General features: G+C 43.2%; 2 protein-coding genes across 5 annotated transcripts in view; one reads left to right on the forward strand and one right to left on the reverse strand.

Moving 5' to 3' along the window:
- Nucleotides 1-12,677, reverse strand: part of znrf3 (zinc and ring finger 3) — a 130,617-nt gene extending 117,940 nt beyond the window's left edge. For 2 of the 4 annotated variants that reach the window (XM_037097381.1, XM_037097380.1), the window contains exons 1-4: nucleotides 12,215-12,677; nucleotides 8,648-8,724; nucleotides 2,352-2,522; nucleotides 900-1,043 (exon numbers count right to left, since the gene is read on the reverse strand). In XM_037097381.1, the coding sequence (XP_036953276.1) occupies nucleotides 900-1,043; nucleotides 2,352-2,522; nucleotides 8,648-8,724; nucleotides 12,215-12,451 (629 nt within the window). In that variant the 5' untranslated portion in view covers nucleotides 12,452-12,677. Of the gene's footprint in view, nucleotides 1-899; nucleotides 1,044-2,351; nucleotides 2,523-8,448; nucleotides 8,543-8,647; nucleotides 8,725-12,214 lie in introns of those variants that run through there. The other 2 variants (XM_037097382.1, XM_037097383.1) reach the window with 2 other exon arrangements.
- Nucleotides 12,678-14,553: 1,876 nt separating this feature from the next.
- Nucleotides 14,554-18,353, forward strand: si:dkey-1k23.3 (heat shock protein beta-1). Its single transcript, XM_037098456.1, has 4 exons — nucleotides 14,554-15,594; nucleotides 15,994-16,057; nucleotides 16,321-16,441; nucleotides 17,677-18,353. The coding sequence occupies exons 1-4, from the start codon at nucleotides 15,228-15,230 to the stop codon at nucleotides 18,175-18,177; spliced, it is 1,053 nt and encodes a 350-aa protein (XP_036954351.1). The 5' UTR covers nucleotides 14,554-15,227; the 3' UTR covers nucleotides 18,178-18,353.
- Nucleotides 18,354-18,520: the final 167 nt, after the last annotated feature.

Raw genomic sequence — 18,520 nt, forward strand, 5'->3', positions numbered from 1 at the left:
CACTGACTGACGGAGGAGGGTGCAGTGATTCCTTAAAATCAAATGTTTTCCCAAAGAAATCTCACCTTTACCTATGCTTCGGTACAAGGCGTGCTTTTGAAAAATGCATAGAAAACCTCTGACCTCATTAAAACAGAGCATGAATTGTGTGATCATAATAGCAGAAAAAAAAGATTCAGATGTCACACCTAACTACGCTGAATAATTTAAATACGAGGTACTAACTGATCCCATTCTCTTGGATGTGTAAAGTTATTCTTACTTGATGCTACAGTTCCACAAATAATTTGTTTTGAGGGTCACAAACTTGAACGTTCTCATCTTGCGACCTCGAAGACCTTCACAATATGAAGTTCTCTGTGCAGCGGAAATTCAGCAAAAAGCCACCAGAGCCCGTACCTACTACACACACCGCATATGGTGAAGTACAGCACAACAGGGTAAGAGCATTGTGTATGTGAAGGTTATAAACTGAAAATGACAGCCTGAAGGACAAAGCAAAGCAGCTGTGTTTCTCACATCTTGCTCACCGGAAATGACAAGCACGCCACTGCTTTCTGGTCGCTGCTCGGGGTGGAGGGTGTGGAGTGAACGTGAAGTCCAGCTGTTAACTCTAGAAGTGCTTTTTGTAGGATAATGTTTTAGTAAGACCATCGCTGAAACTCACATCCCTGGCAGCGCACATAAACCAGGAGCGAGCTCAGCCTCTCTGGGTTCGGGGTGGTCTGAACAGACTGCACTCTAATTCCACCTCAATCAGCAGCAACAGTAGAATCAACAAAACTCAGATCTCAACCACTAGACAGCTTCTAACCCTTGAATGCCTTAACGGTTCATTGAAAGGCCACCATCTTGAATAATGCAGAAGGAATAAGCTGAACAGAATACAGTAACCTCACCTTGGTGTTTCACTCAGCAGAGGGGAGGTCAGAGAGTGATGGACCGGGGTGAAAGGCCGCTCTGACTGGTTCTTCCTCCTGCGTGGCCTCGCCTCATTCGCCTCATCCACACCTGAGCATCTGGGTCTTGCAGGGAGCGGCCACCTGAACGCAGCAGAGACAAAGTTCTGTTAGCTTTTTAATGATATCTGAGGTTGAGGGCGGTGAGGTCGATGATATTAGAATGACCTCAATTAGCTTTGATTGATCGACTCCATATCTGAACTGTAGCATTTGCATGTTGGTTTGACAGGAGTTCAATATTTTGATATTTTAACATAAAAGATAAGATCTGATGAGAATTTATTGATCCCTCACCAGGGGAAAAGCCATTGCTGCAACAGCTCAAGAGCTAGAAGCAGAACAACCGTGACAGAATGATGGATGCAAATGAAACGAGATAAAAAATTTTAAAAAGTTAAAGTAATACTAATAAGACTATATGACCAAGGAGGACAACTGCACAGGAACTTTCACCCATAGCAGTAATGTACACATGATGTGACGCAATACACATATATAAATATGAATATAATTGCACATAGACAATCGGATGGCACAGGATAAAAGCAAGAATTGCACAGGATAGTTACGCAGTGTAAATATGTAGGAGATATTGTATGTAAATATTCTTTATGTAAGAATACTGTGCAGAATTATATATTATATAACACGAGAATATAACAATGTAACAATAAAATATAGTATTATTAGAGGTTTTGATAGAGTTACATGCCAAAACATGTACTAGACCCACTGGACTTATTTCAAGCAGTTTTGATTGGAACTTGATGACAGACCGACACAGTCATACAGCAGGTCAATCACATGGTTTTGCATTATGCTGGCTGGGCAATATACTTTGATTGAATGTAAGGATATATTAAAATCAGAAAAATGTAAAAACATTATCGAACAAATTATTACATTGATAAAATGTGTACGTTTTGCGGAGTGTGTTTGAATTAGCTTTTAATATTCGGTATAGTGATTAAAGGTTATATAGCCAGCTAACAGAAGTTTGTCACAGAACTGGGTGGGTGCGATACAGTGGGTTTATCTGAGACTTTTTGCAAAATAAAAAAGCTGCTTACTGCTGCTGGGGGAAAAAAGCTTAATGGGAGCTGAAAAGGTTGCCAAAACAATTAGGTATTAAGCTATAAAACCAAATTAAAACCTTAACTATCTGTAGAGCTGAGGTGAACAGAATTTTCTGTGTGTTCGTCATTTGATATTATAGGAAAATATTGATTAGTGCAGCGTTAAGTAGTCTTAAAACTGAAGACCTTAGCAAAATACACGTATAGTCCACATTATACACTGCACACGGCTTGCATCCAAGCTGATAAATTATGCCAGCGAGAGAAACCGTGAGACAGCATGAAACTGAGCTGATGTGAGTTGTTGCCTCACCCCTCTGAATCGCTGTCTGAGTCAGAGGAGAAACTGGGAGGTCGTGGCTCTGTTCTCAGCTGCTCCTCCCTCCTCATCCGCCGCCTCTCCTCCGCCTCCTGCTCCTCCCGTTCTTCTTTCTGCAGGAGGTGGAAGTAGCTCTGGCCCCGCTTAATTGCCGACGCCAGACGCCTGCAAAGCAGAGAGACACGAGCGAGTATCATAAATACAGGGGGGCATCATCGCCAGCGTTCTTTAATAATGATATACGTTTGCTTTCCAACAACACAAATGACAGAAAAGAAAAAAAAGAAACACAAGACGCATAAACCATAAATGTCAAGCAGACACATTCATCTCCCGTCTTTGTCAGAGACACACAAAAACCATCAAAGCCCATGAGTTACAGTCAAAAGTGCTCGCTTGTCATTGTAATAATCCCTCACAACCATGCACGCACACACACACACACACAAGCCGGCTGTAAATCATCCAAATCAGAGTACAGCAAACCAGCAGGCAGGCACAAATGACACCTAACCAGAGCATTACGGGAGAAATGCGTTACGTCTGGCCAGATTAATGACTTAATTAAGGTGGTTTAGCTTCCAACCATAACCTTTCCTCAAATACTGTTTGCTTGTTTTTCTCATACTGCACGCGTAATTACCTTTGCATTAATGCCGCGGCGGAAAATTAAAAGACGCACGCCGGCACCTGTCGAGGTGACTTTGCCAGGAGACCGGCCTCGGTAACACACCCCTGTGTTTCCTAATCATTTCACAAAAGTAGTCTGCCTTCTTCTGAGTGAAGGAGAAAGAGAGGAACAGGTCAGAGTGCAGGTGGCTCTGAAGATCGTTATAGTAAGCGGGAATAGAGAGTCAAGGTGGCATACACCGCGTCGACTGTACGGTCCTTTGTTGCTGGGATTCAAAAGAAACATTACAGGGCTGTAAGTGCTTTAATATGACATGAAGGCTGCGGCTCAGCTTATATAGATGTTTTTCATGCTGGAGGAAGCTCAGCAGTCATCAGGAGGTCAAATGTAACTGTGTGACTTTGAGAGAAGCGAGAGGCCGTATCTGAAGGATGATGTGTATGAGAGCTGCTCGGCAATTCACCGTCATTGTTTGTATACTTTTAGTGAGAATTTACTGAGGTGATATGAACAAGAGTATTGGCTTTACAAATACTCTGTTTAAATTAAAGTTTTCAAGCAAAATGTAATTAGAAAACTGTGAATCGTTAAAGGTACCACATGGACTATTTGAAGGTGTAGTGTGTAGTGTATTCAAAAAATGAATGAAAAACCTTTTCACAGTACGTGCCCAGTGACCAACCCACTTTAAAATGACTGGTTTCACGTCCTGGAACACATTGTCTCATTTTCTCATACCAATTTATTTCGGAAAGGAAACGCAATTATTAGGTTTTGTAGACATTCGGCTAACCCACATGTCCAGAACAACTTATAGAGAATTTAACAAGAAGCAGCTTCAGTTTCCTGCTTATAAACATGTCAAGAAGCCAACAAGAAGAAGTGGCCAGTGACCTTACAATAGTCTTGTGACCTTTTCTTTCCAGGCAAACCAGATTTTTTTGCGAGGGTGAAACCAGACAAGCAAGCGTATGTTCCAACCCTCTGCTGCTCCAGTTCTTATTTGTTATCTAGCGAGCAGCTGGCTGGTAATATTTTGCCCACAAATGGAGCCAAGCACTTCAGCCTAGGAGGGGGGCACCGAGCACTTGTGTTCCAGCATGCTAATTTGGCTCTGTTTCGGTGATACGAGTGCACCAGTTTAGCTCGGAGGCATGTCTGTTCTATTTGCATACCACCACACCCCTGATATTACTTATTAATCTTCAGATGTGACATCTAAGTCCAAAACGCTGCAGTCTTAATTAAAGTGTGTTTCTATCAGCATCGCTAATGACTCGTAGCTTCAAATGTGCAAAAAGTTTTTCCCTGGAGTAGCTGCCGGCTGCCAAGAGTGTGGGAGGTGGCACAGTGACCTTGCCTCAGACGTGACTAATTCTGTTAGCTCTTTGTGCTAAAGTGACTCTTTTGCTTTAGTTCAGCTGATGTTGTCTTTTTCAAATGGATAAATATCTTCTAACTAGCAGCCAAGTGGGAGTCTTTCTGCTCATGTTTGATGCACAACATGTTCAAATGTTTGTGACAATGGCACCAGTTGTGTCTGAGTGTAACATGAAGGCTGAACAATTATATACTGAGGACATAGAGAGACAGACAGAGAGAGATAGAGAGAGATAGAGAAAGAGAAAGAGAGAGAGAGAGAGAGAGAGAGAGAGAGAGAGAGAGAGAGAGAGAGAGAGAGAGAGAGAGAGAGAGAAGAAGAAGAAGCTGCCGAGCCAATGACAGGCTGCAGTATTTGGTGTGACAAGAAAATAAAAGGCATTGAGAAGAAGCAATGCATCATCAATACGCAAACACACAATGAAACTTTTGTGTTTGAAAGCCAAGATGCTCTGAAGTGAAACCCTATTATGCCTTTTCTCATCAGCGGCGTCTGTCCTTCCAGTCAATAACAAGTTATTCGTCTTTGTGCGAGGGAATCATGGCCACAAATCAGACAAGCTGGACTGAAAAGCCCATTCAAGTCGACAATGCTTGGAAAGAGGACTTGATAGGTGGTTAAAAATTGATCCCAATGTAAAAAATTCAGACGTTTGTGCACGGGGGGAGAGGGTAGTGGTGGTGGGGGACAGTTTTTAACAGATCGGATCATGGGAGCCCTTGGGTGGCAGCTTGTTGCTTGGCAACAAAAGAGATACGGTTTGCGGTAGGTGAGAAATCTTTACTGTGAATTCACCAACTAAGATGTATGTTCTGAATCCACTCATCTGCTCGACTCTCTCAGCATCATAAAAAATTCTGTACTTGATTTTTTTTTTTTTTTTTTAACGCACCAGCTCTGATTAAAGCCATTAGCGTGGGGAAATTTGTAGGGTGTGATCCACAGGGCGTTGCAACACGACGTAAATGAGTTCAAACACATTCCTTAATTAAATCGTAATTATACATCCAGCAGAAGAATGCTACTTGGGAAGTATTATCTGTCACATACAGCGTGATGGGAAACAGGACTCACCAGACAGCATGGGATGTTTCATGTCAACATCGCCAGAGACAAACAGCCGACTGCAACAACACAAGCTGGCGCAGTCAAAAATGACAGAGCACCACAGACGAGGGTAAGAGCCAAAACATTGACTGGGCTTTGTAGTGTCTACTGAGACAAAACAGGAAGGAAACAACAGGAAATACAAGAACCAAACTGGGCTGACATGGTATCTACACACCAGATAATTTCTGGGAGCATCACAGTTAGGCCTCATATTGTGACAGATGTGGGTGACCGTGTACTCCGGGTATGGAGGTATTGTAAAACCTATGATATCTGTGCTAAGATTTAAAAAAAACAACCTTATATTAACATGCTGTAAATAACATGGCTGCCGTGGTGCACGAACCAATCAAATTCAAGTGAATGCATTTAATTTTGTGTCCTAATTTCCATCTAATCTTTAAATGGAAGAAAAAGAGACAATTATTACAGCTTTGTGTGACAAATCCTGCCCCCCCAGAGGATTAGGCCTGTTTGAAATACATTATTCCACATTATGTAATGTTATCATCCAATTATCCTGATATTTTTGTGCTTTTATCTGAGAATTCTGATCTTTTTTTCCCGAAGTCTAACTTTAATCAAAGCTTTACTCTCCTCTTATTAAGATGTTCATGATTATACATTATTTTCTCTATCAGACTGTCCGGAGGCTGTGCTCGAATCATTCTGTTCTCGAAGCTTTGTTTGCAATCAATTTCACATCATGGTTATGTAACTGACTGATGGTTGAACTGCTGACCTTAATGTATTTGAGCAGATCTGATAACTTTAACTGTACACACACACACACACACACACACACACAGTTGCGCTTAGAGTGTGTCTGTTGTACTTAGCGTAAAAGGTAAATTGTAGGGACGTGGATGGCAACAAACCTCTTGATGCAGCCTGTCTTTAAATTAAGCATTCATTTTTGACCTTACAGAGCTTGTGCAGTTGATGCCCTTGTAGTGAAGCAGCCATACAACAATTCTGAGATACGTTAATGTCTGCACAGGGCCGACGAGAACATCCTCTAAAGACGATATTTGCATCACACAGACTCTAGTGTGACTGCAGACACAGACTGCTTAAGTGTGACTCTGCTGCGTGAACCATGGAAAAAATATGTATATAAAACTTAACAGCATTATGTTTTACCAGAAACAATGTGGATAACACACAAACCTCACTGCCAGCTGTTTTCACAGAGACAATGTGTTCTTTAGCGCATACTTTTGAATAATTATACGTTTTAAAATGCAATTTTTTTGCTTAATGGACAGGAGGTACGTGAGAAGACTGATACTTAAGAGATGAAGCCAGGAGGCGAATATCGTAGCTCTGCTTAAAAAACTGGAACAGGTAGAAAGACTTGGTCTCTGTCAAGTTAAACATGCAATGTGTAATTTCCACTACAAGGGTCCCTATCAAAATTAAAAAAAGAGTGGTTTGATGGGTGCTCAGAGCCGACTAAAGTGTTGGAGGATTAGCCAGACCTGAGGAATCAACAGTCACATTGGATTCTGCTCTGAAGGGAGGAGAGCACTGAGATTACTTTTTAACTTTTGGGATCATCTTTGCTCCTGTTTCATTGGCATGATTGCAGCAGTGATCTGCTGAGGTGATCCCCTTAGTGATTATGTCGCGTTTCTATAACATTGACGTCATGGAGATATTATGGAAAGTAGAGGGGCAATAAGAGGGAGAATTCACCTGATTTTAAAAGCAGACACACACACACACACTCTCCTTCTGTGCTGTTACTGGTTCACGGTAGATTGCAGCGGATAGATCTAAGACATTTTATGCAAAAATAATCAACTCATGATTTAACATGTTAAACTGCCTTTGTTTCATCAGTACACAAACAGAAATTAAATACACAGACATTACAAGATGTGGCATAAAGGGAGTTACGTGCTCTCACTATCTCTTGGCTGCTTCCTGTCCTGGCTAACCAGCTCCTGTCTCTAGCTTCATGCTTAATGAGCAAACATTAGAGTGGCATCAATCTTTTTGCCTCATTCACAGCAAGAAAAAAACAAAACAAAATGCCAAACTATTACTTCAGTAAGTGTTGTTTAGATTATCCACAGTAAAATTGTTTACTGAAACATTGTTGTTTACTGAAACATTGTTTCAGTCAAATAATGTGTCTGTTTTCAGTTTTTCAGTTGACATTTTTGTCTGTCATGAGCAAAAACAATAGAAAACCTTTTTATTCCCATTGCACTGGGGAGGAAGCAGAATTATCACTAGAAATAACCTTGAAATCTAGATAAATAAATACAAAACTATCAGCATGGCCAGATAAGACAGGAGATACAAAAGCAGAATATATTTCATTGTGATTTTTGTGAATGGACCCTTTGGTGTGACATCAGTGGCAAGAGGAGGTAATGGTAAGGGTTCATCTTTCCATTAAAACATCAATTATTAAGTTACGTATTGCTGAAAAACAAACCACGACATGTCAAAAGTGGAAGCCGAAAAGCTGAAAAACAATACCAGGCTGATTAAGTCTAAGAGGTTTGCTCTGGCCGGAGAAGCGGTGAGATGTATGAGCTTTTGACATGCGAGCTGACAGAGAATAGGCTGCCATTTGGCCTGAAAGGCACCACAGCCCCAAATCATTACTACTGTATTCACTTGCAGGGATAAACAGCCACAATTCATGTGGGGGTTAGTTTTTCCTGTGAAAATGGCAACCTTTCCCCATAACACCTGTATGAATAATTCAACACTCTGGGCTCTATCAGAGGCTGTCAGAAATGTCAGCCGGTTGGAAGTACCCTTGGCTGCCCCCGGAGGATGTTGTCTCTACACCCTGTGGTGGGGTTAGGGGGTTGCACACGCATGCACGCACGCATACACACACACCCAATCACACACAAACGCGCACACACCGAACCAAATGCCACAGCTTTTTCGGTGCCAGGACTCCACCGCCTGCAGGACACAGAATCACTGAAAGCTGAGCATACCTGCAGTGAGCAAACAGTTGCAGTTTTCCCTTTTTTTCATGAGCGATGTTATTGTTAAATGTGACTTTTTCCATACATAGGTGACACTGGAGCTCTCATCTGTGTCTGAGGAAATAGCAATTAAACACAACATATTTATAAAAACAGGAAGGATTCACTCTTTCCATATTTGCTGAACACCCACAGACGTAATTCTCACCTGGCGTGGCCCAGATGCTTCCTCAGGGAAATGATATCTGCTCTTTTTCCAGCCTGGGTACAGCAAACTGGCAAACTCTGCAGGGAAAGTGCATGAAAACAAAGACGTTAAAACAAAAAGGATGAGCACCTATTATCTTTTTTGTCTTCAGAGCACTTCTTCACCCATGAAATACTCTGTCACATCCCCGTGTGACCTCTGACGAGGTGGACTGGGCACCTGGCCAAGAATCAAAATTGTGTCTCTAATATGACATCGCTTATGGAAGTGACAGATAATCTGGCAATTAATCTCTATGTAATTAACTGCATTGAGTAAAAAAAAAAAAAAAAAAAAAAACAAACCTCCTCATGCAAGATAAACTGATGTTTTCTACAGTATAAATTGATAACATGGTGTGAGAGGAGTATAAATGTGGGCCTAACGATTAACAGTCACAACGTGCCTCTGCTGTGGAATCTGGACGGATGCTGTTAATGGACTGGCTGACTGTTGGTGGGTCATCTGTGGCCATCTATGAATAGATTGTTTCAGCAGGAGGCAAAGGGGCATTAACTTGGGCTGCATATTAGTAAGTACTTTTTATATTCAGAATTGGTATCTTAAGACAAGGAATAAGATGTAAAAACAGTAAAAAAAAAAAAAAAAAACCCACATTTTGTAAAGTTTATTTTGACCTGCCAGATGTTTCTACCAAAAAATCTAATTTAAGACAATTAAACGAACATGGGATCCTAGTATCATTTTGGATCTTAACAATATAATAGCCATCTGCTCTTGGCCCACTACTAACTTTCAGTTTTGGCCCTCCAAGGGAAAAAGTTAGTGCACCCAATCAAAAGTATGGCCAAGGTTAATTGAAATGGTTCTGTATTTGCACCATCACCAAGACTAATTCCATTCAAGAGAGTGTTTCTTCCATCCTCACACCAGCTTGCACAAATTTTAATCAAGCCACCGCTCAAACTCTGACAACAGATCAGTGATTAAAAAAACAAACCAAACATGATCTATTCCTCCCATCTTCTGACTACTTCATTTTGTTCAGGCTGCCACACCAGAGTCTCCCTCAGGTCCAGAAACCACATTGTGTTGCTTACACAGCTCCAGACTGTGTTTTTTACTCTGGTTGGACTGGTGAGCCCAACTTTATTATTTATACAGAGATGGTGTTTGTTAGAAATTACTTATATTGGCTATATCTATTTTAAAAAAACAAAAAACTAAAGAGTCAGAACTGGTAAATCTCAAGTGCACCAGTGCAGTCAATGAAAACGTTAAATTGTGCTTGAGAGATTTCTGGGTGCATTCGCAACCAAAACCGTCGCACCCTTAAGCCCTGTTGCCAATCACCCGTTCAGAGGCTGTTATAATCATGCAAAACTGACCTGTGAAACTTTCTCCGAGGTAGGTCAGTTGGTACAAAGTTATGCTGTACAGCTAAATACAAACTCATGGAACTTCATTTAATATTCTCAAAATGTGTAAACATATCTTCAATGAAGAGTTGAGACAAACTGAAAGACGGGATCATTGTTCCAATCTTAAAGCTGGAGAAAAAAACTGTGTGGTAAGTTTCAGAGAGTACATGCTGAATAGTCGATGGTTAGCGTAGTTTAAAAAAGCCTCGCCCCTAAATGTCAGAACTTGTTTAAAATTTTGGCAGAGCTACGAGCAAGGACCAAGCTGAGCTCAAGTCTTCAAGCCGCAGCATCCAAAAAGGACAAGAGAACGTGCAGGAGAGCATGGAAATGCCAAGGCCGTCATATTTCACTGCGAGGCTCCTCTCTGAGCAGCCCTGCCCCTGCTCCGCCCCACCGTCTCTCTTCATCTTCCTCCTCACCCTCCTTCTCCTCATCATCCCCCTTGTCCCCACACGCGTCTGCTGATGGATGAGCTCATTTGCTGCAAATCTCATTCGAGTCAAACCGGGACACGGTTGTTGTTGCCTTCCTGCTACTTCAGTGGACACAGGGAATAGATACCTCAGCGCATGAATACTGTACGTGCACATATTGATCACACAGTGGTGTGCGTGCCTCAACACACACACACTTTTAATGGAAAAGTGTCTTTTAGAAGCGGTCTCGAACATGGTCTCTGCCTGTGTATTTCCATCGACCCCTGTGAGCAACACACACACACACACTCTCATACCAAACACTGTTGTTAGTATTGCATTTGTCTTAACAGCACCATAGAGAGCTGAATCAAAAGCATTGTAAATGCAATAACATACAGCTGGAAACTGCAGAAGAGGAGATTGCCTTGTTTTCCCTCCTTGGTGATTTACAGTGTACATGGGACTATTCTTGTTCACTGTAGTCATAGAGACAATGGATTGGCAACAGGCATGGCTAAACCAATTCAGCGCATGAATTTCTTCAACCAATAGCGTCGTTTTATGTCACATCGAGGTTCAAGTGTGGCTCTGCGTTATTCCCGACTCGTTGCCGACTGCAGTAACTTGTAAAATGGCTTCACGAAAATACATTTCCATAGATAAGCCACTCCATTCTGATGTGTCACTTTTGATATGTAGCACGTCTCTCTCTATTCGCCGGCCAAGCCAGCCCGTCTGGACAACTGAGCCAGCCTCACAATAACTATGATGAATGCAGTGTCCACGGGGACAAACCAGCCGTTTGACACTTCATCCCCCTTGATGCATTAGCTGCTAATATCCCGTGGATTCGTGGCGGGCTGTTTGAAGCCTTGTGATTCGCTGTGACTGGCCTGTGCTGAGCCCTCCCCTGAGCATAGGTGACTGTAATCATCTTACAAATGGCAGCGTCTTACTTCAAATGCATTTGTTAGCGGGGGAACAGGCTTGGGGGGGGATCAGACACAGCATCTGTGTGGCTGATTAGGAAAACTGCCTCTGCAGAGCCCACCAGGCCATCAGAACTATCTCTGAAGATCCTCCAACTCAAATTCGCACCGAGGACTGGTGAGGTAAACTGGGTCATGGGTGTGTTTCCCATCCTTTGACTGCAAGTCCGAAATTGATTTCATCTGGGCTGGAAAATCTGATTTGCGACACACCTGATGTGCTCGAGTGCAGAGGAAGGTCAGGGTCCATTCACAGTGGATGAAGTGACCAGTCCTGGATGGGACTGAGTCGCCCTGGGGGGGAGCATCTGGGGTTACTGATGACACACACTCACACAGAAAGATATGAAAATATCAGCTGAGAGGGGCATTAGCAGTTCAAGGGAGGGGAAGCAGGAGGGCCCATGAAGACTGTCTGATCTTCAGCATCCTCCAGATAGGATGGGATGAATCAGAAAAATTGAAAAATATATAAATAAAAAAGAAAGCAGAAAAAGAGAGTTTGAGTTCTTTCAATGGGCTTTTTTTATTCGGTGTGAGATGAATGAACTGCCCGCCATCTTTGAAGTTCATACTGAATCAAGGCATCAAATGATTTGGTGGTGATGTGTTTACGGCGGAGAGGAAACCAGAGAGAAGACATTGTAAAAAGTCTCTTCTTGATCTTCAAACACACAGACAACAAACACACCGAACTGTATTCTGGATTTGACTGTGTAGAAAATTCTGAATTACCGTTCCCACTTGTTGTCCCGTTTTCTCCAGGGTGACTGATTTGGTTTCCAGATGTGAGGGCCGTCTGGGTATTTCACTCGGTCTCCGGGGAGGCGGCGCCGCCAGGCAGCGCTGCCGGCTCAGCTGCAGCCCTCTTCGGTCATGATTCTCCCGGGAGCCGGTGTGTCCTCCGCGGCTCGGCACGAACCGAGCTGCACCCAAATGACGCGGATACAGCGCAGAGTTTCTACTAGCCATGATGAGTACGTGAATTACGAAGGCGACTTAAGTCTTAGTGAAGCAGTGACACATCACCGGAGTGTACAGACGGTGTTATTAAGAGTTAAAACACCTCTACAAAGACGCCAAACTTCGGCTCAACGCGTTTTTGCCCTCCGACCTCCGTTTCCCATGGCAACGGCGAATGAAGCTCCGCCCACAAGGAAGTGAAAGTGTCACGATGCGGCCAAAAGTATTAACACAGTAACAGTCCTGTGTGCAGCGATGTATGAAAACCCTCCCAAAAATAAATCCAGTCTACTCCATATTTATTTGCATCACAAAAGTGCGTTTTTTGAATCAATGTCTTGTAGACATCTTTTCAACTTCAGTCACAGACACCCAAAGATCTTCCTGTGGTTCCGAATGCAAGCTTCAGGGAGGATATAAACCTCTGGTCTCAAACTCAGCCTGCACTTGTCCACTTCAGTATTAAATCACAAACTACTGCGATAATAAATGTTATGAAACCATCAATCATGCTCAGAATGTTTCTGACTTTGTTGATGTTGGCTGAAGTGAGCTAAAGCTTTTGTAATAGTGGGTTTTGTCAAAGTCAAGGCTCTGTGTGGGACTGCATGCTATCCATCCAAATTAATAAATCAAGATAATGTTGCAGAATCAATATTCATTTCCCCTCAGCCCATTAACCTACCATTTCACGCTCCGTCTCTTCAGTACCATTAAAGATCAACCCGGAAGACTCTCAACCTGCTAATTGCAAAGATTACACTCTAATCACCTCCTGACTGACTATCTATAAAAAGTGATGGAAAACACAAAGTAATGAGTTTACTCTGTTGAGCTGGATTGACTCGATCCCTCTGCCGCTAATTACCAGGCAGAGAAGAGGAACTAATCAGTGAGGTCGGCTGCTGGTGTTTCAGCTGGAAACTGTGGTGACCAGATCCCAAAAAACCAGAAGTGAGACGGCATCGATCCCACAGTGTGAGACACTGTGGGATCGATGCTGAGAGGTACTCTAAGATGTTCAAGTCATGAGCAGTTAACTTTGAAAAAAGGAACATTTCTATTCCGCCCCTCAGCTTCTAACATGTGTTTTGCCCTTTAGCTGATTCAGTACCATGCTGAATGAGTCATCATACGATTTTCTTTGTTTTTTGTTTTTTTTGCAATCTCCAAAAACAAATGACTAGCACTAACACAGTCTGCTGATCTGTATTAATTTGGGTGCCGCGCAGTGTAATAAATGTTAGCCATTTCAGCTTCTGTTACCAGTCTTAGCCTAGATCTCATGGGATGTTGCTTTGGAAGCAAACACAGTGATAGGTTAACCTGAGCTTCTACCCACATTTGTGGACACATAAGAAAAACACATCTATCTGATGACAGCCCTCCCTGTTTTTACAACAGTTGAATGAAGGCCAGATTTTAGGAAAGCTCGTCAAAGCGTCTGTCCTGCAGCAGTTTGACATTGAAAACTATAGCCAGTGAAAATGTGGGGCATCATCTCCATATGTGGGACATGGGACAAGGGACAGAAATGCTGATCACCTGGTCACCCTAATGGAAAACCTGCTCGTGCATGGCGAGCAACCCCAAGCAATGGCCTCATTTACTTTACATGTGGAAATGGGTGAAATCATTTCCATCAAGAAAAAAGTAATTCATCATCTTATTTAAAGCCATTGTTTTTTTCTGCTCTAGCCATCTCAACTAGTATCACAGTGAAGCGTGTACATTTTGGTGTGCCATGGTTAATATGCACCTTTCCTGTGAACAGGATGGCAGTCTTTATACTGATGGCTAAAATAGAGGAGCTAGTTTTTTAGGCGACTCCAGCAGTAGCAGCAGCAGCAGCAGCAGAGAATCCCAATTTAACCTCTCACATCATATCCTACAGACAGAATCTGCGGATGAGGCATCACGCAACGTGTCAGAAACATCTGCTCAATCTGTTTTGTGCTCCAGTGGACGGTATGCCGAGATCTCAGGGCAACACGGCTCTAAAAATGAAGCGCTGACAAGTCTGTCACACTTGATAAAAGAGGGAACAATAATAATCCTGTTGAAACTGCGGAGCCAAAGAGAAATGGAGTGGAAGTGAGCTTTGTACACTCAGTGCACACACACATGCCCCTGAAATGTTTCAGATAACGAAAAAAGAAAAAGAAAAAGAAAAAAAAAGCGTTTTGTGTCCTTCTCGGGTCTCGAGGAGAGGTGTTTCATGCTCCAGACGAACTGCTGCCGCGGTGTGTCCTTGGAGGGGGAACAGACACCGTCACTGGCTCATGACAGGATGAGGAGCCCAGTCACCACCGATAGAATTCACTGGGATGTGAGAGGAAACGGCCTCAGGCAACACATGCAATGGTTCAAACACAAGCCAGCCTCGGCCAACTGCTCGCTATTTGCCATCGTGCCCTCAAAAGTTATAAATACAACTAATTAGTCTGCCACCTTCTACGGGCCAGCGAGAGGTAACGACCTCCCTTCCGCACCTATCACCCCATGCCCACACACCCTTCTCATGGGACTGGCATGACTGCTTAATAAGTGCGTAAACAGACGGGAGCAATATATAAAGCTCCTCTGAGCTTTCACCATCTCACCACCTTTGGCTGTGGCAAATCTTCCCTCTAACATTCCCTCACTCATTAAGCGGATTTTTAATTGCTGAAATTTCACTGACTCAACAGCGAGAGTCCAGAAGTTACGGTCATCAGAGAGAGGGGCCGTCGTCTGTCATCTTCTCCCCAGGTTGTGTTGTCTGTCTCATTTTGCTTCTTGAAACATGAGCGAGCAGGCCAAAACAGAGCCGTCATGTGGCGAGCACAGCAGGGGTGTCCCCTGGTACCCCCTGAGAAAATGGTGGCAATCCAGCCGGCTTTTCAATCAGGATGTTGGCCTGCCGCCTTTCCTGGAGCCGTGGGACCCTCGGTGGGTGGATGTGGAAGGGCTCCAGAGGAGCTTGGCAGCCTGCTCCTGGCCGGGGTACACCCCCCCTCCGCTGTTTGTGCCCTACATCTCTGGGTCGATGCATCATCCCAGCCAGAAGATTAGCAAGGAGCAGTACAAGTGGAGGGTCAGCCTGGACGTGGCTCACTTCTCCCCCTCAGAGATCTCTCTCAGCGTCAGAGACGGATTCCTGGAGGTTGGAGGTACAGCACATCGGCGTACAGTTCTGTTAATTAAACAGCTCAGAAAGTTCACTTTATTGCACGTTGCTAATTAGTTTTTCACACAGGGTAGCTTCTGCTCCTAATGAAGTATTAATATTATTATCTATCTAATATTATCATCTCAAAAGTGTGACACAGTTATCTAAATAGACTTTTCCTCTCACAGTTCACAGAATAAACCCCTCAAAAAAAAAAAAAAAAAGAGGATGGAAAGGAAGCTGAATGTAACAGAATTAGAAAGCTGCTTAAATAATGTGCTCAGGGAAGTCACAGCTCTGAGGGAGAAATTAATTTCTGTGTTGAGTGGTTTCTCTCTCTTGCCTGATTCCTCTGTGTGTCCTCACAATTCTTACACGTAAACGGCAAATCCATCCCCAGGGAAGCACGAGGAGAGGCCAGACGAGCACGGATTTATCGCCAGATGTTTCACAAGGAAATACAGGTATGCAAAGTAAACGCTGATAGTACCTGCAGATGGTGAAATATGCACAGTTTAAGCTTTTATAAACACCACTCGGCTGCAAAGAACGCAGCACTGAAGGTGTGTTTTTTTTTTCTCTCTTGACAGTATCTGATCTCTAAAATGCTCACTGAGCTGAAAAATTGGATATTATGTACGTCAACTTCAGTATTAGAAAACACAGGCACTTTGCATGTAGAGACATTATAGACAATGTTCTATTTTTTTATTTATTTTTTTTTCAGGCTCCCAGCTGAGGTTGATGCCACCAAAATCACATCTACACTCTCTGTTGATGGTTTCCTGTCTGTGGAAGCTCCAGTTCCTGAAACAGCAGTCCCTGCTGCCACCATCATTCCCATAAAGGTGATCATGTTTGTATTTACAGTTAAAGCAACAGGATGTCACTGTTCTTTTATTTACCTTAGAATAACAGTAGATTTGCTTTTTATTTAACTTTTTTTTTTTGCTGAGAGTCACATGTGAAGATCGATACCATTTACATATGTATCCAGTACCTAAATGTAAGTCTTCATAGATGGTTAGCTTAGCTTAGCATATACACCTGGAGAGACAAGGAAACAGCTAATCTTACTCTGTCTGAAGCACTGATTGTACAAAATATGGACAGAAAAAAAAGCTGTGTTGTTTCAAATAGTCTGCAGGGGGGCGAGTCCACTGGTTTCAAAAATAAGTCAGCTTTTATGTAAGCTTATGGGGAAATGACAAAAATTGTCACTTGAGTTATGACCTGAGTAAACAGCTTTCCCAATGAGTTTATTTATGAGGGTACATGGATGATAAAGCAGGGTATGCTTTGGGCGTGGCTACCATGTGATTGACAGACTGCTACCATAGCATGCCCTCAGGTTTTCAGTCAGATCCAGTCAGAACATCCTCACCAGCTCCATCTTAATATCCAAATGCAATCACTTTTGGCACCAGAAAACCCAGATAGTGACGGTCACAAAGCTAAACTTGAGCTTCAAAATGGAGGTCCACAAAACAATGGGTGACGTCATGGTAGCTTCAAACTGTATTTGAGGTTGATCTGCCTCCAAAGCACCTCCGAAGCTCAGATTTTAGATTTTTCACATTCTAACTCTTTAGTGTGCTTGGAGTTGTGGAGGCTGCTCTCAGTCAAGAAAACTCCAACAAATAACCCCTGCTTTGGTTTTTATATTTGTTTTTGATTAAACACAGGCAACACTATCATTAGTGAGCTTTAGAGGTGCATTATGGGAGCCAGGCCAGCTGTTTTCCTTTGTTCCTCGTCTAAGCTAAGCTAACCCGCTGCCAACTCTAGCCTTGTGCAGTATTTACCAGACACATACATGAGTGCCAGCAATCTTTTCATCTCCCAACAAAAAAGCTAATTTCTCAAAATGTCAAACTGTTCATTAAAGCTGATTTTCGAGGCGCATTCTGAACAAAATCTGCTGATTGCATCCAATTCAATATACCTCTTGAGTTTCCACTTACCAAAAGACCATCATAGAAAAATCAGTCACGAGGTAAGGCATGAAAGTGAACCTTTAATCAGAACTGCCATAACACAATTTCCCTGCTGACACTTTCAACATATTTATGCACAAATGCAGGTGGAGATGGAGGCCACAGGAGAAAAACAGGAGACAGAAGAAGCCCCTGACACAGATCCAGCACCAGAGGCTCCAGATTTTCCATCTGCTGGGGATGAAGGAGAAGAGTCTCCACTAGAGGTCCATGGAGACCAGGCCCACCCTGACAGCGCCACAGCTGGGCTTCAGCAGCATGAAGAGGGGAGGGAACAGGAGGAGGAGACACTTGAAAAGTCAACTGGAGAGTCCCACCCCTCAGTGCCCGCAGATGGGGAAGGCACAGAGAGTCGTCAGGATTCTTCTGAGCACCAGGAAACCTTGGAAAGTCAAGAAAGCCCAGACACAGACATATCCCAACAGACAGAACACAAAGAGCCAGCCGGGGATGGAGAGATCCACGTAATGGAAGGCACGGGGGAGCCTGCTGAGACGATCACCCAGCCCGAGGAGCAAGAGCTGGGCACGAGTCCATCTAGCGAGGTCCTGAGCCAGCAGCTGCAGCATCCCGACGTTAAGCAGTAGAAACAGAAATAGCCTCAAAATGTTGCACGTGCCACACACTGACAAAAACAGCCAAACAGTCGGCATAGCTCGCCTTGCACCAGTTCTACCAATGCATTTTAGCCAGCAGACAAAATAGCCATATAACCATGCTGTCTTTGGAGCTCCAATAAAGCAAAAGCATGTGAAAATGTTAAACACTGTGTCGGTGTTGGTCATTATTTCTCCGTGCTTCGCTTCCTCCCAATCTTACAGTGAACTGTGACTGATTTACACGTGACTTCTGCAACGGCTTATGAAAAACTGACCACATTCATGAGCATCACATTCGCAGCTACGTCTGAAAATACGTGACTGCAAAATT

This window comes from Acanthopagrus latus, chromosome 5 (assembly GCF_904848185.1).
Source record: "Acanthopagrus latus isolate v.2019 chromosome 5, fAcaLat1.1, whole genome shotgun sequence".
Taxonomy (NCBI): Eukaryota; Metazoa; Chordata; class Actinopteri; order Spariformes; family Sparidae; genus Acanthopagrus; species Acanthopagrus latus.

Coding starts and splice junctions, on each gene's coding strand:
- si:dkey-1k23.3 (XM_037098456.1), top strand. CDS start 15,228: ATGAGCGAGCAGGCCAAAACAGAGCCGTCATGTGGCGAGCACAGCAGG. Junction 16,058..16,320: donor TGTTTCACAAGGAAATACAG/GTATGCAAAGTA, acceptor TTTTTTTTTCAG/GCTCCCAGCTGAGGTTGATG. Junction 16,442..17,676: donor CCACCATCATTCCCATAAAG/GTGATCATGTTT, acceptor GCACAAATGCAG/GTGGAGATGGAGGCCACAGG.